Source organism: Triturus cristatus, unplaced genomic scaffold, assembly GCF_964204655.1.
Source record: "Triturus cristatus unplaced genomic scaffold, aTriCri1.1 SCAFFOLD_189, whole genome shotgun sequence".
NCBI lineage: Eukaryota > Metazoa > Chordata > Amphibia > Caudata > Salamandridae > Triturus > Triturus cristatus.
Window position 1 is genome coordinate 117,459 of NW_028187520.1, and position 14,665 is coordinate 132,123.

At 44.4% G+C, this 14,665-nt stretch overlaps 1 protein-coding gene across 4 annotated transcripts in view; it reads right to left on the bottom strand.

Moving 5' to 3' along the window:
* The window catches only part of LOC146771112 (coiled-coil alpha-helical rod protein 1-like), a 186,337-nt gene that overhangs the window by 43,671 nt on the left and 128,001 nt on the right, over positions 1-14,665 (bottom strand). For all 4 annotated transcript variants that reach the window (XM_085640341.1, XM_085640343.1, XM_085640342.1 and 1 more), the window contains 2 exons: positions 10,824-10,936; positions 10,274-10,352 (listed from right to left, as the gene is read on the bottom strand). In XM_085640341.1, the coding sequence (XP_085496467.1) occupies positions 10,274-10,352; positions 10,824-10,936 (192 nt within the window). The remainder of the gene's footprint in view (positions 1-10,273; positions 10,353-10,823; positions 10,937-14,665) is intronic.

Below are 14,665 nucleotides of genomic sequence, written 5' to 3' on the forward strand. Positions count from 1 at the left end.
TCAGTACTAGGATGCAACTGCACTACGGGCGATAGGAAACATCCACTTTATAATGGCAGCTTGTGCGGCAGGTGAAAAAGGCCCACAGCACAAGCTGCCATTGTAAAATGGATGTGTTGCAAGCACAGATTCTTCATAAGGGATTGTAGACAACAAACAATGAAATTAGCGAAGAAAGACAGACCAGAAGCAGAGCAACAGTTGCTGAGGTCGTCTGAGACACTGCTGCTTCTTTCAGGAGGGGTTGAGTTCTTCAACCTTAGGGAGCTTGGAAACTCATCCACTTTAAATGCCTGTATATGCTCTGACAGTTCTAGATCAACAAAGTGCTGCGGGGGATTCCATGGCTCTCTGTTGTATCAGCGTAGCAGAGCTGTGGATCCACCCACTCCAAGCTGCAGCAGAAGTTATGCAGATTTTCTTACCCACTGTGCCATCCTTGTACTTTCCCTTTTTAGGTGACACAGGAAGAAGAGTAAGTGGCATGCTAGCCTGTTCTAGCAGCCGATAATACGAGAGAATCAAAACTAAAGTTCTATACTTCTTCTCTCTGTGTCTATCCACAGGTTTTATGGAAGCCGGAGTCTGGAAGGTACGGGAGGTGGGCTGCAACAACTCCCCAAGCAGCAGTAGTGTCTCAAAAATGACTGACGTCTCATAAACAGGCGCTAGTGCCTTAGTGTTAAGTTTTCTTGCCACTCTATTATTGACCTACAGGAAAGAAACCACATCACCCCCTGGAGAAACAGCAAGGTGGAGATCCTGGAGATCTGACTCAAAATCTGCTTCCACCGGCTGGGAATGATGTGTCTCTTCCATGAGGAGCACTGCAGGACCCGTAAGGCTCTTCTCCTCGAGTAGCAAAAATGGCATTTCCTTTTCTTCTTTTTCTTTGCAGGTTCATCCACTTTGGACAGATAAGGACTTGTCCTTATCAGGTTGACGTGGAGAAGGAGGAAGAGAAGCTGGTACAGTAATAGGCACTACAAGTGTCAGAATCACAGGAGGTGGCATTATTGAAAGCTATAATTCTGCTGAAGTACAGTAACCTTCTTGACTTCTAGGGTGTCGAGAGGAATCCTCTACAGGAGAGATGAGGTTCTGGGGAAGGTAAATCCTGGACGTTGAAAGCTGGAAAAACAGTGTTCCAGGGATCCCACACATGGAGATGTTCTACTCTTTATGGATATCAGAAAGAATCTCATGGCAGAGGATTATATAGAGTCAATCATCTGCAGATTTTTTATTTACTGTATAGAATGCTTTTTTAGTTCTGCATGTAAAGGGGGAGGCTGTGCCACAAGGGGAGCCCTGCAACTAAAAAGAACAATGGTTACTTACCTGTAATCTGTGGTTCTCCAGTATTGGTGTCTTTCATAGATTCACATGCCTGAATCATTCCCTGTCGTCGGAGTGGGAGTCCCACGGTACATAAAAAAGCAATAATTATGCATGTAATAACCAAAAAACCTTGGTAACACAAAACCAGGACAAAAAATGTAGCCTAAGCTACAAGAAAAACCTTCCACACTTATGACTATCAAAGTCATTATGTACAATCCAAACTGCAGCCAATCAGGCGACAGCACCCACCAGAATGTTCTCCTCAGAGGCTCAGGCTCTCAGATTTTTGTCGCACAGGAGTGAACCAAAGTATAACAGCCCAATAGCCTATAAGGGGAGGTGGGCGGGTTGCATGTGAATCTATGAAAGACACCAATACTGGAGAACCACAGATTACAGGTAAGTAACTATTGTTCTTCTCCAGTATTTAGGGTGTCTTTCATAGATTCACATGCCTGAATCAGAGTAGATAACAGTACAGATCATAATGGTCATAAGACGCTCCTTATGTACCATAGTAACTACACATCACCAAAATGTATAATCATATATAAATACATCTGCGCTCAATATATGCAGAACAATTTCAAGATATAGAAAACAGTGTGGAATAAGCGTCTTATAGGAAAGAGCATAGTGGAGGAGGGAGAACAGAGGCTCACATTATTTGAAAAGATTGCGGAGAACAGCTTGTCCCACTGACGCATCTGCATCGCTTGAGGCTTCCAAACAGTAGTGCTTGGTAAAAGAGTGTCTGTTGGACCAGGATGCCGCTCTACAGATCTGATGAAGAGGCACACCAGCAAAAAGAGCGGTGGATGAAGAAATTGCTCTTGTAGAGTGCGCTCTTGGGGTTGCCTGCAAAGATCTTCCCGCTTGTTCATGGCATAAACAAATTGCATGTGCAAGACATTACAGTAGAGGAAAGGAAGACTCTGAGTTAGAGAGTTTAGAAATCAATCAATCAATCAGACATATTGTATTAAACAAAGTAAATACAAAGGGACATGCAAAAACTAAATTATGCAGAGTAATGGAACAGTTGTAACAGCACTGTACACAAAATCAATAAACATAAGGACAACCCAAATTTGTACTTGGTGCTTAAAAGTGTACGTGACACGATGACGGCGACGCAAGTGACAAGGTGAGAACAGCAGGAGACGTCGCGAGGTGAAGTGAGAGTGAATAGTTGAAAAATTAAACACCAGGGTTCTAAATTCACTTTTTTTATACAATAAAAATGATTACATATTCATTTTGAAGAACCATAGGGCCATCAATTGAGTTGGAGCAAAAACGAGAGTGAAACTCGTAATCGTGGAGGACGAAGTGTACTGGTGACGAATTTCTAATGAATAGGGCGTCGGACAAGGGGTTCTCAATTCACAAGGTTCCAGCGTCGTAAATCAGAAGGCAGGAATAATTCAAAACTGCAGAGATTACCGGCTAATGATTAAAGCGAAGGGCAAGGGGGATCTCGATTCCCCTGGGTCCAGCGTCATGAGTCAGGAGGAAGCAATGTTTCAAAACAGCACGGATTACCGGCTTGTGTTTTCAGGTGGCGAATAAATCACCCGGAGCCTGACAGTCTAATGAATCGAAGGTCAGGAAAGCGGCATCTCAGTCACCAACTAGGTTTACGGGTTGATGCTCCTGTTGTTTATTATAATAAACAAATTGCAGCAGAAATCCAACGAGCTATGGTTGGTTTGGAGACAGAATGTCCTTGACGTAACCTACCATATGCCACAAACAGTTGGTCTGATTTACGTATTGTTGCTGTCCGTTGTAAATAGAACTTGAGACATCTTCTGATGTCAAGGGAATGCAAGGCCCTTTCCGCAACTGTGAGCGAATTTGGGAAAAATGTCTTTAAACTGATAGGTTCATTAAGATGGAAGTCCGGAGGAACTTTTGGCATGAAGCTGGGATTAGTGCGTAGAACTACATATTTCAATGTAAATTGCAGAAAAGGTGGATTAATAGTGAACGCTTGAAGGTCACTGACTCTTCTTGTTGATGTCAGAGCCAATAGCAAAGAAACCTTCCAAGGAAGGAACTTTAAGTCCACTTTATGAATAGATTCGAAGGGGTGCCGCATAAGTTGTGTAAGCACTACATTAAGGTGCCAGGATGGAGGTGGATGTCGAATAGGGGGAAACATCCGAAACAACCCCTTGAAGAATTGCTGAATGACTATTTGAATAAAGGGAATTAGAACCATCCTGCCGAAACCTTGAAATCGCCGCCAAGAACACTTTCAATGTAGAATGGGAGAGGCCCGATCTCGCCAAATGAAGAAAGAACGGTAAAAGTTGTTCTGGTTTTGCATGAATTGGGTGTATATTGACAGATTGACACCACATGCAAAATCTCTTCCATTTTAGTTTGTAAGTTTTAATAGTAGCAGGTGCTCGAGCATTAGCTAAAACTTCCTGACAGTCCGCAGGAATATTTAGGTGTGCGAATTCAAGATGTTGAGGAGCCATGCCGCTAATCTCAACGATGCTGGGTCCGGGTGACAGATCCGGCCGTACTGGATGGATAGAAGGTTCGGTATTGGCCGAAACTGAATGGGTTCGCACTCCGAGAGGAGTAGAAGTTCGGTGAACCAGTATTGGCGAGGCCACCTGGGAGCAATGAGGATCATGCGGCAAGGTTGTTTCTTGATCTTGCGGAGAACTCGTGGAACCAACGGAATCGGTAGAAAGGCGTAGGCATATATCTGCGACCAGTTCATCGAAAATGCATTTCGGCATGAGTCTTTGTGGGGAACCCAACTTGCAAAGGATGGGCATTTGCGGTTCTGGCTGGTCGCAAACAGGTCTAAATCTGGGCGCCCCCACTCTCGAAAAACTCTGTTTAAGGTTGGTTGATGTAGCTCTCACTCGTGGTTGGATGTTGTGGACCTGCTGAGGGAATCTGCTAGAACATTGGCGACCCCTGGAACATGAATGGCTGAAAGGCTGATCTTGTGACGAATCGCCCAGCCCCAAATCTCTTGAGCTTGTAGAGATAGTAGGGCTGACTTCGTCCCTCCCTGCTTGTTCAAGTAATGCATACTTGTAGTATTGTCCGTTCGAATTAGTACTGAGGCTCCTCGAATGATGGGTCGAAATGACTTCAGAGCTAAGAAAATGGCTCGTAACTCCAGAAGGTTGATATGCCACTTCTTTTGCTGGAAAGTCCATCTGCCGTTGACCGTCATCCCTTGAAGGTGCGCCCCCCATCCCTCGAGGGAAGCATCTGTGGTTATAGTGAAATCTGGAATTTCGACCAGAAATGCACATCCTTCCCTTATGTTCTTTATTTGGCTCCACCACTGAAAGGCTTCTCGCATCCGAGGAGTGATGTGAACTATGTCCTCGAAAGACCCTGAAACCTGTAACCATTGAAGGCTGAGTTCCTCTTGCAATGGCCTCATTCTGTAACAGCAGTTGGGTATCAGAGAGATGCAAGAAGAAATCATCCCTAGGAAAGACTTGTACACACGGACTGAAACGCACTCTTTTGACAGCAATAAGCGAGCGAGATTGCAGATCTTGAGTTGTCTTTCTTTTGAGACGAAAGCCTGAGCCAGCCGAGTGTCCAGTGTGGCTCCCAAAAAAGTCTTTCTCTATGATGGAGTCAGATGAGACTTTTCGAAATTTATGGAGAGTCCCAGAGATTGGAATAGTAACAGACACTTCTGAACATGTGCGTTTGTGGTTTGAAAAGAATTCGCTTTGATAAGGCAGTCGTCCAAGTAAGGGAAAATTTGAATGCCTTGTAGATGAAGATGTGCGGTCACCTGTGCTAGGACCTTTGTAAATACACGGGGTGCTGATCGAAGACCAAACGGAAGGACTCTGAATTGAAAGTCTCTGCCAGCCACCCTGAACCGTAAAACTTTTCTGTGTCTGGGTAGGATTGGTACATGAAAATAAGCGTCTTGGTGATCGAGGGTGGCCATGCGATCCCCGCCGAAAGCAATTGGAGGATTTCTTGAAGGATAACTTTTTCAGATATTTGTTGAGGGCGCGAAGGTCGAGAATGGGGCGCCATGCTCCCAACTTTTTCAGAATCAGGAAAAATCTCGAATAAAATCCTGTTCCTCTTTGTAAAGGAGGGACCTTTTCGATTGCTCCTTTTCGAATCATGAGATTTATTTGGGAAAAAAGGTCCTTGAGATGAGCAGGAGGTGGTCCTTTGGGAGGGGAGTTTGGGGGAATCTTTATGAACTCCAGAGCATGGCCTCTGGCCACTATATCCAAAACCCACTTGTCTGTTGTAATTGTGGACCAGTTCGAGTAGAAGTGGGATATTCTTCCTCCAATTTTGACTGGGGCAACGGCAGAGATGGTGGCAGGTGGCGGATCTCATTGTTTTTTATTTGAATCCCGTCCACGATAGGATGGCTTCCTTCTTGATTGCGAGTAGGAGTTACCTCGCTGTCCGTATGATTGCTGTCTGTAGGGTTGAAACCTTTGATTACTTTGTGAGGTTTAATAAGATCGTAGCTGATTGTAACCTCCCCTATTGGAGAAGGATCCACGTCCTTTGGCACCACAAAAGGACGACTTACGAAATTGAAAGCTACCAAGAGACCTCGCTGTCTCCATGTCTTTTTTTAATAGCCTGAAGGACCTCATCAACATGTTGACCGAATAGTGACTCCCCATCAAACGGCATGCCAATAATTTTGGTTTGGACCTCTTGGTGAAAAGATGTCGATTTCAGCCAACCTTGTCTCCTCAGGACTGCTGCACCCGCTAACTGTCTGAATCCTGTGGATGCAACATCTACGGCTATGTTAATGTAGGGGGAGATGTCTGACCACATCTGCCTATCATATCTCCCTAATATGGCTAGGGAATTTGCTGCACGGACAGTCGTTGCAGGCATAGTGGAAGCCTTCTTTCCAATCGAATCCAACCGTCTTCCATCCCTGTCTGGTGGAGCTGTTCTAGGCGGAGAGGGGTTCCTGGTCCGTCTCTGCGCCGCTTGGGCGATGACAGAGTCAGCTTTCGACTGGCCGATGAGGCATGCAGGTGAATCACTTGGCACCTTATATTTTTTGTCTAACCGAGGCAAGACTGCAGGAAGAGAATTTGGTGCTGCCATGATCTTCAACCCTTCCTTCCAGATGAAATCTATGATGGGAATTGCCCTTATCTGCTTTCGTGGTTGGTCTTTAAAATCATAAAGAAAGCAATCATCTTTCTTTGTCTCCATCGGTATGAGAAACTTCTTCGTTGCCCTCTCCATAAGAAGATGAAAACCTCCGATGTCTACAGGAGGAGAGTCCACGGGAGCTGGAGCGGACAGTGATGGAGTTTGAATTTGGTATTCGTCCCACTCCGAAAGAACAGACTGATCATCCACTTCTCCCTCTTCCCTGTCATCATCTGTTGTATTAGCATCATGGGAATGACAAGATGGTACTGGAGAAGGTGGTCTAGAAGATCGTAAAGAAGTTACAGGATGGAAGAGACTCCGCCGATTCAGATGGAGGAAAACGACGATAATAGTCCTGCAACATATATTGCAAATTATTAAGCAATTCTAAAGGCATTTGTGCTGTGGGAACCGTGACAGGAGCTGGGGCTTCAGGCTCAGGACAAGGTTCTTCCTCCTGGTCATCTTGGTATTTTATAAACAATTCCGACGGACTCCTAGCAGTGCGGAATCTGTCATCCTCTCCTGATTCTTCTTCTTCTTCCTCCTCCTCAGAATCTAATAATTGCTCAGGCAACTTGAATGGGGAAAGAGCTTCCAATGAGGAGCCACGACGTTGTAGTAAAGAAGCCGCCGTTGTAGGCAGGGCGGAGGAGGCAGCAGCCGATGTTGCAGACCAAACTTGCAAATCCGTGCAGGAAGACAAAAGAGGCGTCGACGAGTGTGCCGTCGACGAGATCGTCGTCGATGGAGCTGGCGTCAGAAAAGTGAGCGTCGACGAGGCAGCTGTTTTCGTCGACGAGGCAGTCTTCGTCGACGAGGTGTTTGCCGTCGATGAAGCAATCTTCGTTGACGACGAGGCAATCTTCGTTGACGACGAGTCAGTCTTCATCGACCAGGCAGTCGTTGACGATGAGGTAGTCTTCGACGACGAGGTGGCCGTGGACGACGAGGTGGCCGTCGACACAGCAGTCGTCGACGAGATCTTCTTAACCCTTACCTTCGACGGAGCGCGGACGCGAGATGAAGTCTCCGTCGACGAGATGGGTCGAAGAGCAACAGAGACCAGCGTCGATGGAGAAGAAGCCGATGTCATGATCATCTTGGGTCTCGGCGACGAGAAGGTAACCGTCGACGTAGAAGTAGCGTCGACAAGGAGCCGTCGACGACGCCGGAGCTTTCTGATGAGGTAAATCTTTGTCAGGAAGTCTTTTTGATGCTAGATACTTTCCAGTCTTTCTCGGGGGCGTAACAAGCTTAGATTTTGAAGGTGGAGAAGCCTTTTTTGAAGAGGAAGCAGAAGGCAAGCTAGAGCCCTTAGCAGGCTGTACTTTTCTCGACACCTTAGCCCCAGGAGATGACAAGTCTTCCTCAGCCACCCTCTTTCTAGAGGACATAGATGAACCAGAGGCTACACTTCCCACCTCAGATAAAGGGTTATCCTTGTCCTTGATCTTCTGTAGCAACAGAACTAGGCGCCCTTCTCTATCTCTGAGGGTCTTCTGAAGGATGGTCCTGTAGATCTTACAATCCCTCACCTCATGATCTGGATAGAGGCAGTAAATGCACTTCTTGTGGGGGTCTTGAGAAAATAGCCGGAGCTTCCCACAAGATTCACAAGGCCTAAAGAGAGACCTCTTAGAAGATGACATTTTGAAGATAAGCAAAAAAAAAAGAAAAAACTGTGAAGTACTGAGCAGAGCTCAGGGAGACTCCCTTCACACGATGTGCTGTAGAAAATCTGAGAGCCTGAGCCTCTGAGGAGAACATTCTGGTGGGTGCTGTCACCTGATTGGCTGCAGTTTGGACTGTACATAATGACTTTGATAGTCATAAGTGTGGAAGGTTTTTCTTGTAGCTTAGGCTACTTTACTTCCTGGTTTTGTGTTACCAAGGTTTTTTGGTTATTATATGCATAATTATTGTTTTTTTATGTACTGTAGGATTCCACTCCGACGACGGGGAATAATTCAGGCATGTGAATCTTTGAAAGACACCCTAAATACTGGAGAAGTATCTATTCACCTCTCGATTTGCCAGTGGATTTGGGAGCGTGGATGAGGTTGGTAGAAAGCAAAAGTCTGGTTGGATCATCATTTTGTATCTTTTTTGTAGGTTAGAGAGAGATGAGCTACTTATGGATTTAAAGAGGACAGAGGATTTTGAAGGTAATCGTATCAAAAACTGGAAGGCAAGGGAGTTTTTGGCATTAGTACATGGTGTGTTTGCTTTTTCCATTCTCTATACGGGGGACACGTCAAATGGTCTGTACTTTTTAGAATCTGTTAAACTGGCTAGCCATAGTATGGAGAAAACTCAGCACACAATGAAGATTGGATTTGGCGCGTATGGCGAATGGGGACACAGCATCTTGGAGGCCATAAACTATGGGTGAGCACTCACAACTAGTTTTACACTTACTTTGTGAAGTCATCATACCCAGTGACAGCCTAACAGTGAGCATGTCCTTTAGGTCTATGCCTGCCAACTCCTTGCGTTTGCATGGAGTTTCCTAGTTCTTTCTTCTTTGCTATTTTCTTCCTTGTGGTTCCAGCACATATCCTTTTAGCGTCACTACTTGTTTGTCTGTTTCTTGTTCCCACTGTACTTCATTTCAGTCTCTCCTCCTCCTTCACCGGCATAAAGGTTGGGACCTGATCTTCCCAGGGTACATTATGGTGTTCATCAAGGAGGTGTGTTAGGTATCGAATGAATGAATTACTGAGACACGTATGCCTTATGTTGCTGACCTTCTATTGTTATGCTCACTGTGGGCTTGTATTATTTGATAGTGGTACGTTTGACTAATTCAACTCCGTGGTTCCTGGGTTCATAAAGCTGCACCATCTTCTGCAACCGGACCAGTGATTCTCTCTCTCGCTCTCTCCTAACCGCTTCCTCTGGGTTCTGAGGTAACACCATCATATCTAGTTTTTACTCAGATTTAAAGGGATGGTAGCTATTGGCTCAGGATTGACTGGTTCTTCTTCTGGTTACCCACAGCAGTAGTCATGAGCATGCTTGGGGGAGAGCTAGCGTTAATAAGGCAGCACATTACATAAGCTATGTTTTGCAGTACATTTTATTTTACACTTACCATTAGAGGGTTACTGCACACATTGACATTGGTAGAGGAATGGTGGAGGTTATCACATAACCTTCCGATTTGTGATTGGAGTAAATTCCTACACGTGAGGAGTCATTTTAGGCAGCTTTGCCTTCATACAAATCTCAGGGACCTCCCTCTTTGTAAGAGCCCTCTATTATAATCATGTTCTGCAACTCGGATGTCAAATGGCTTCAGCACCAAGTGTCTTGGACGGCAAAACATTCACAGTTTAATGCTTGTGACTCAAAGTTTCTGTAGGGCCTACTTAGATCTAAATATTAGAAGTATCAGAGGTCAAACGATGTGCAAATATTGAAATTGATGACGGTGAGCGAACACCGGTTTTATTTCAAATCAGAGTTTAGTATGATCTGTATTTGCTGCTTGTCTTGGCAGAGCAAGGGATGTGTGGAACAGGAGTGTCATCAAATATATATCTAATTGTTACGACGCCTATATTGATAATAACCAAGTCTCTTTCTGAGGAAGACTGACCTAGCTTGTAATGGTCATGAACGTCCTGGAAATCATCAGCCTTTCAGCCACACTACATGGATGAAAACATTGCCCTCCAACTCATCGAGACCAACATGACTGTTATGCCAGCAGGCCTGAACTATTTTTGCTCACACCATCCAAGACCCTGGGCACAATCCTCACCTCTCTCTACCAACTTCGTGGGCTCTGTTCCGTTCCTCCAACTGCAGCCCAGCAATGGCCATCTTCCTGGCCACCATCCCTGCAGAAGTAAACAAATACATGTAAACTCAATCACGGCATTGAAGAAGTCGTGATACGCCTTTGGGGCTCATTGCACCTTCTTTCGTCAGCGCTAGGCCTTCCCAACAAATGAAGTGAAGCATGGGAAGGCTATTACAAGTAAAGGCCATGATGGAAGGAGGTTGCAAGAGTCCCCTGAGATGGAGGCCTGGAGCACGTTAGAGGGAAATGGCTAGAGATAGCTAAAGACTTAGCAGATACAACACAGAAGGTGCATTATGTTACGTAGTACGAGGGCAGAACCCCAGGAGCTGGCAGGAGTACACCTTTTCCACAGGTATTGTGGTTGAGAGACTCCTGTCCTATCCATATGGTCCCAAACCAGCCCACCGCCTGCATGGAAAAGCAGGGAAGTAATGTAGATGGTGGGCATACTTGCAGGGCCTTAAACTCCACAATGAACGCAATTAGAAGGAAAGCCATAACCAACCTTGGATTGTGTCCACTCTCTTTGCTGCGAAACACATGCGCTGGCCCAAACTCCCGAGGCGAGTAACAGCAGCCTTCAGCCCAGACTCCTGGGTTTCAAACACCTGGTGGAAGCTGTAAAAAGACAAAAGTAAAATCAGTAGCTTCCTGACAAGGACTGTGGAGTCCAACAGGACAATTTAGAAATCCCCCTACAGCTTTGATTATTTGCCTTCCAAACATTTCACAGAGTGGGCTTAGAAGTCTCTACAACAGCAGTCTCTCCTGATTCTGCCAAAGCCATGGATAGCGTGCTCCTTTGAGACCTCTGTAGATTTGTTTTTTTTACCAAGGAAGGTGACTCAGTGTGTCTGTGCAGGTCTCTCTCTCTCTCTCTCTCTCTCTCGCTCTCTCTCTCTCTCGCTCTCCTCACCTCCTCACCCCACACCCCCAGCCTTTGTGGGTAACAGTTTATTTTCCTGTCCTAAAGATAGTTCTCCGGGAGCTGAAAGGCATCACAAAATGCCCAAAGTGCTGCACAGTCTCAAGTGGTGCTTCCAAAATGTTCTAAAGTGATGGTAGCCACCAGTTCATAAATCTTTGTCCGGACTATGACTTTTCGGATCTTGTACTTCGAGGCTCTCATACTCTCTGTAGAGTCTAAGTGAGGAAATGTTACTTACCCATAACAACAAGATTCAAGATTTTTAATGTGATGATTTGGAACTCAAAGAGGTCCACATAAAATACAGTAAAAAAGTAAAAAACATAATAATTCATACAATATACAGTACATGGTGCTCCGAAATACATGATAAAAAATAATCAACTTACAACTAAGCTGTAAGGCCCCCGACACAAAAAAGAGCAAATACGCAATCAATTAATTAAAATAATATAACGCAATACAAGCCAGGCCTAATAAATACAACAAATGAGTGAAGCAAAATGTTTTAAAGTGCAACGCTACTACAGTACTTAGTACAATAAATCAATTTCATACTGTGCAAAAGTATTTGAAACCTAGAGTACCAATTCCTCAAATTCATGAACCAGTGCAATGACTATGAAATTTACGAAAATTCAGACAAATCTAGAAAATATTCAAAAATTGTTTAAAAGCGATTTCTGATGGTGGTGCAGATAAACATTTCCAGGCCTCCACTGCCGTGGTTATATTGCTCTTTAAAAACAAGGGTTTTAGCAATTGGCGCCGCAATGAATGAAGAGGAGGCCATACAAATAGCGCCCAATTCCCACAGAGATCACAAAGACTCTCCTCCTTTGTTAGCCCTTCCCAGGATCCAGTAATGATTTGTAACAAAAGTAGATTCAAGCATAATAACAAAACAGTTCTGCGCGTACCATAGAGGAGGTTTCACAGTACATACTGTAGTTTTTTTATTTTACATATTTACATATGCTTCGCTCCAATATCATTTTATTTCGGGCACGCTGAGCACACAACACAATATCCCTTTTCTAGCTTAATTCTTAGATTGATTTTTTGATTACGTTTTTTAAGGTGAGCTTCAGGAGGGGAACCATCCCATTCTGACCAATTAAAAAAAAGAAATCCAGAGCTTTCATATAGTTTAAAAAGAGGGCACTTCTTCCGCTCAAACAATAAAATATTTCATGTTTCAATGCAGCTCAGATGGACTCGGATTCACCATTCAGTAGATTGTTCCCCCACCTTAATACAGCAGCCATAGCAAACACTTATGTGGAGAGGAGCCTAGATGTAAGTAGGAGAGCTGATGGAACGGCAAAAGAAATCAAACAAAAAATTTGTCGCCAAATTTGCCCTTCGACTTTCTCAAAAAAAGACCAATGCCGTTCTTCCATTACCTCACAGGCATAGCTCAATGAAGGCGGAATCTTAAACTAATAGACCGCCAATACATGGGCGAAATGCCTTTGCCCACAACACCTACATAATCTGCATGTGGCAGAAGCTTGAGCTGAAGCCTTACTTCTACACTGACTAATGTGATCCTTATTTAGGCAGTTATTGGAAACAATTCCACCCAGCCATGGATACACCTTTACCGCTTCCATGTTGTCATTTCCCAGGAACCAATTCATACCCATCCTAACTCTGCACCCCGACCAAAAAAACACGACTTCACTCTTCAGGATATTTATTTTTAAAAAATGCCCATCAGCATAATTTCCCCAACTCAGAGAGACACCTCTGTAGCCCTATCTGAGTTAAATCCATCATAACAACATCATCAGCACAGAGCAAACAGCCAATACTCATTAAACCTAATTTAGCCAAATCCCCCTTTGCAAGGTAGATCATGTATGTAGATGGAGAAAAGAAGGGGCGCAAGTAAACACCCCTGCTTCAGACCTGCTCGAGAGACCCCGATTCCATCCCATCAAAACTTGAGACCAAGTTGAGGAGTAAAAAGCAACTATCAACCTGAGCAAATGTGCGGGGACCCCCAATGCCACCAATTTCCTCCACAGCGTCCCACGGTCAACCCTATTGAACGCTGTGGAGAAACCAATAAAAGCAGAATATAAGGCCATTTCCGTGCCCACTGAATACTTATCTATCAATGTTTGGAGGGCCAAACTAATATCCAAGGTTCCGCAGTTCTTACAAAAAACAGCTTGCTCGGCAGGAACAAGATTATTACCAAACGCCCAGTCCTGGAGGTGAAGGAGAATACTCTTTAGAAACAATTTGCCGATCGCGCCCAACAACGCAGTCTGCATGAAACTAGAGGGAGAGGTTTTCAGACCATTGTAAATATAGAGGCACAACCACACCACCTTTGCATGACAACGGAATAACCCCATACTGGTAACAATATTGGAACACTGGACACAGCAGCCAGGCCCATGCAGAGACCTCTTGTTTGATAACAGATATTGGACGTTCATATGGACCCATTGCGCCAGAGAATCTTGCGCCTTTAATAAAAACCTATATCCTCTCACAAGAGGGCGGGCCATATTCGCCCGAACGAGGAGGCTCATCACTCAACTCCAACAACATACCACATCTGGAATTGATGACATAGAACTGCGAGACTTAATGGGACCATTTTGCATCGGAAATCAGAATGGTCTCAGCCTTAATTCTAGTGTCACAGTATTCTGTGATCAATAACCAGTATTTACACAAGTCACCAGAGAAAGCGGCTTCTTTCAACGCAGTCCATTTCCGGTCCTCCTGCCTCCTCTGTTCAGACACCTTCAATCTAGTTCTCACACCGCTTCAATCGATTGATTTCCTTTTGCCTCAGTAGTGACGACTGCTTAAATTGTTTTCTTACTAGTGAATTTATATATCACAGTTTACCTTCTTTACCTCCCAGGAGATAGCTACAGAGGATTTAACACTGGCAGTACTTTATTTTCTCCCACATGATCGAAACACAGACAGCTGCTCTTCAAACCAAGCAATAGGGTTCTCTGTGAAAATAACTGGCTGAAGTAGCCATTTTAACATAAGCAACCAGATTTATCATATTATTTTGAGACCAAAAAGTGTGCACATTAGTTTTACTGTAGACAATGCTAACGTTTCTTGAATAACAGCTCTCAAACAACTTAAGCTCTAAATCGAAAAACATTGAACTTTAAATTCATCCTTAATACCTCAAAATGGGAGCAGGCACCAAACATTTGTCATGCTACCACTATATAATCGATTAATGATGATTGACACCGAAAGGAACGAAAGGTAACAGAGGCTGGTGAGTCCTTCAGAAACCGACCATTTAAAGCAAAAAGTTAGTTAGTTATTTCTCAGGCAGTCCAGAAGGGAAAGACCCCGCCTGGCTGATCTAATATTACCTGGCAAAACACCCTCTGGAATATTCCACACCTCTTCCAACTTTCTAT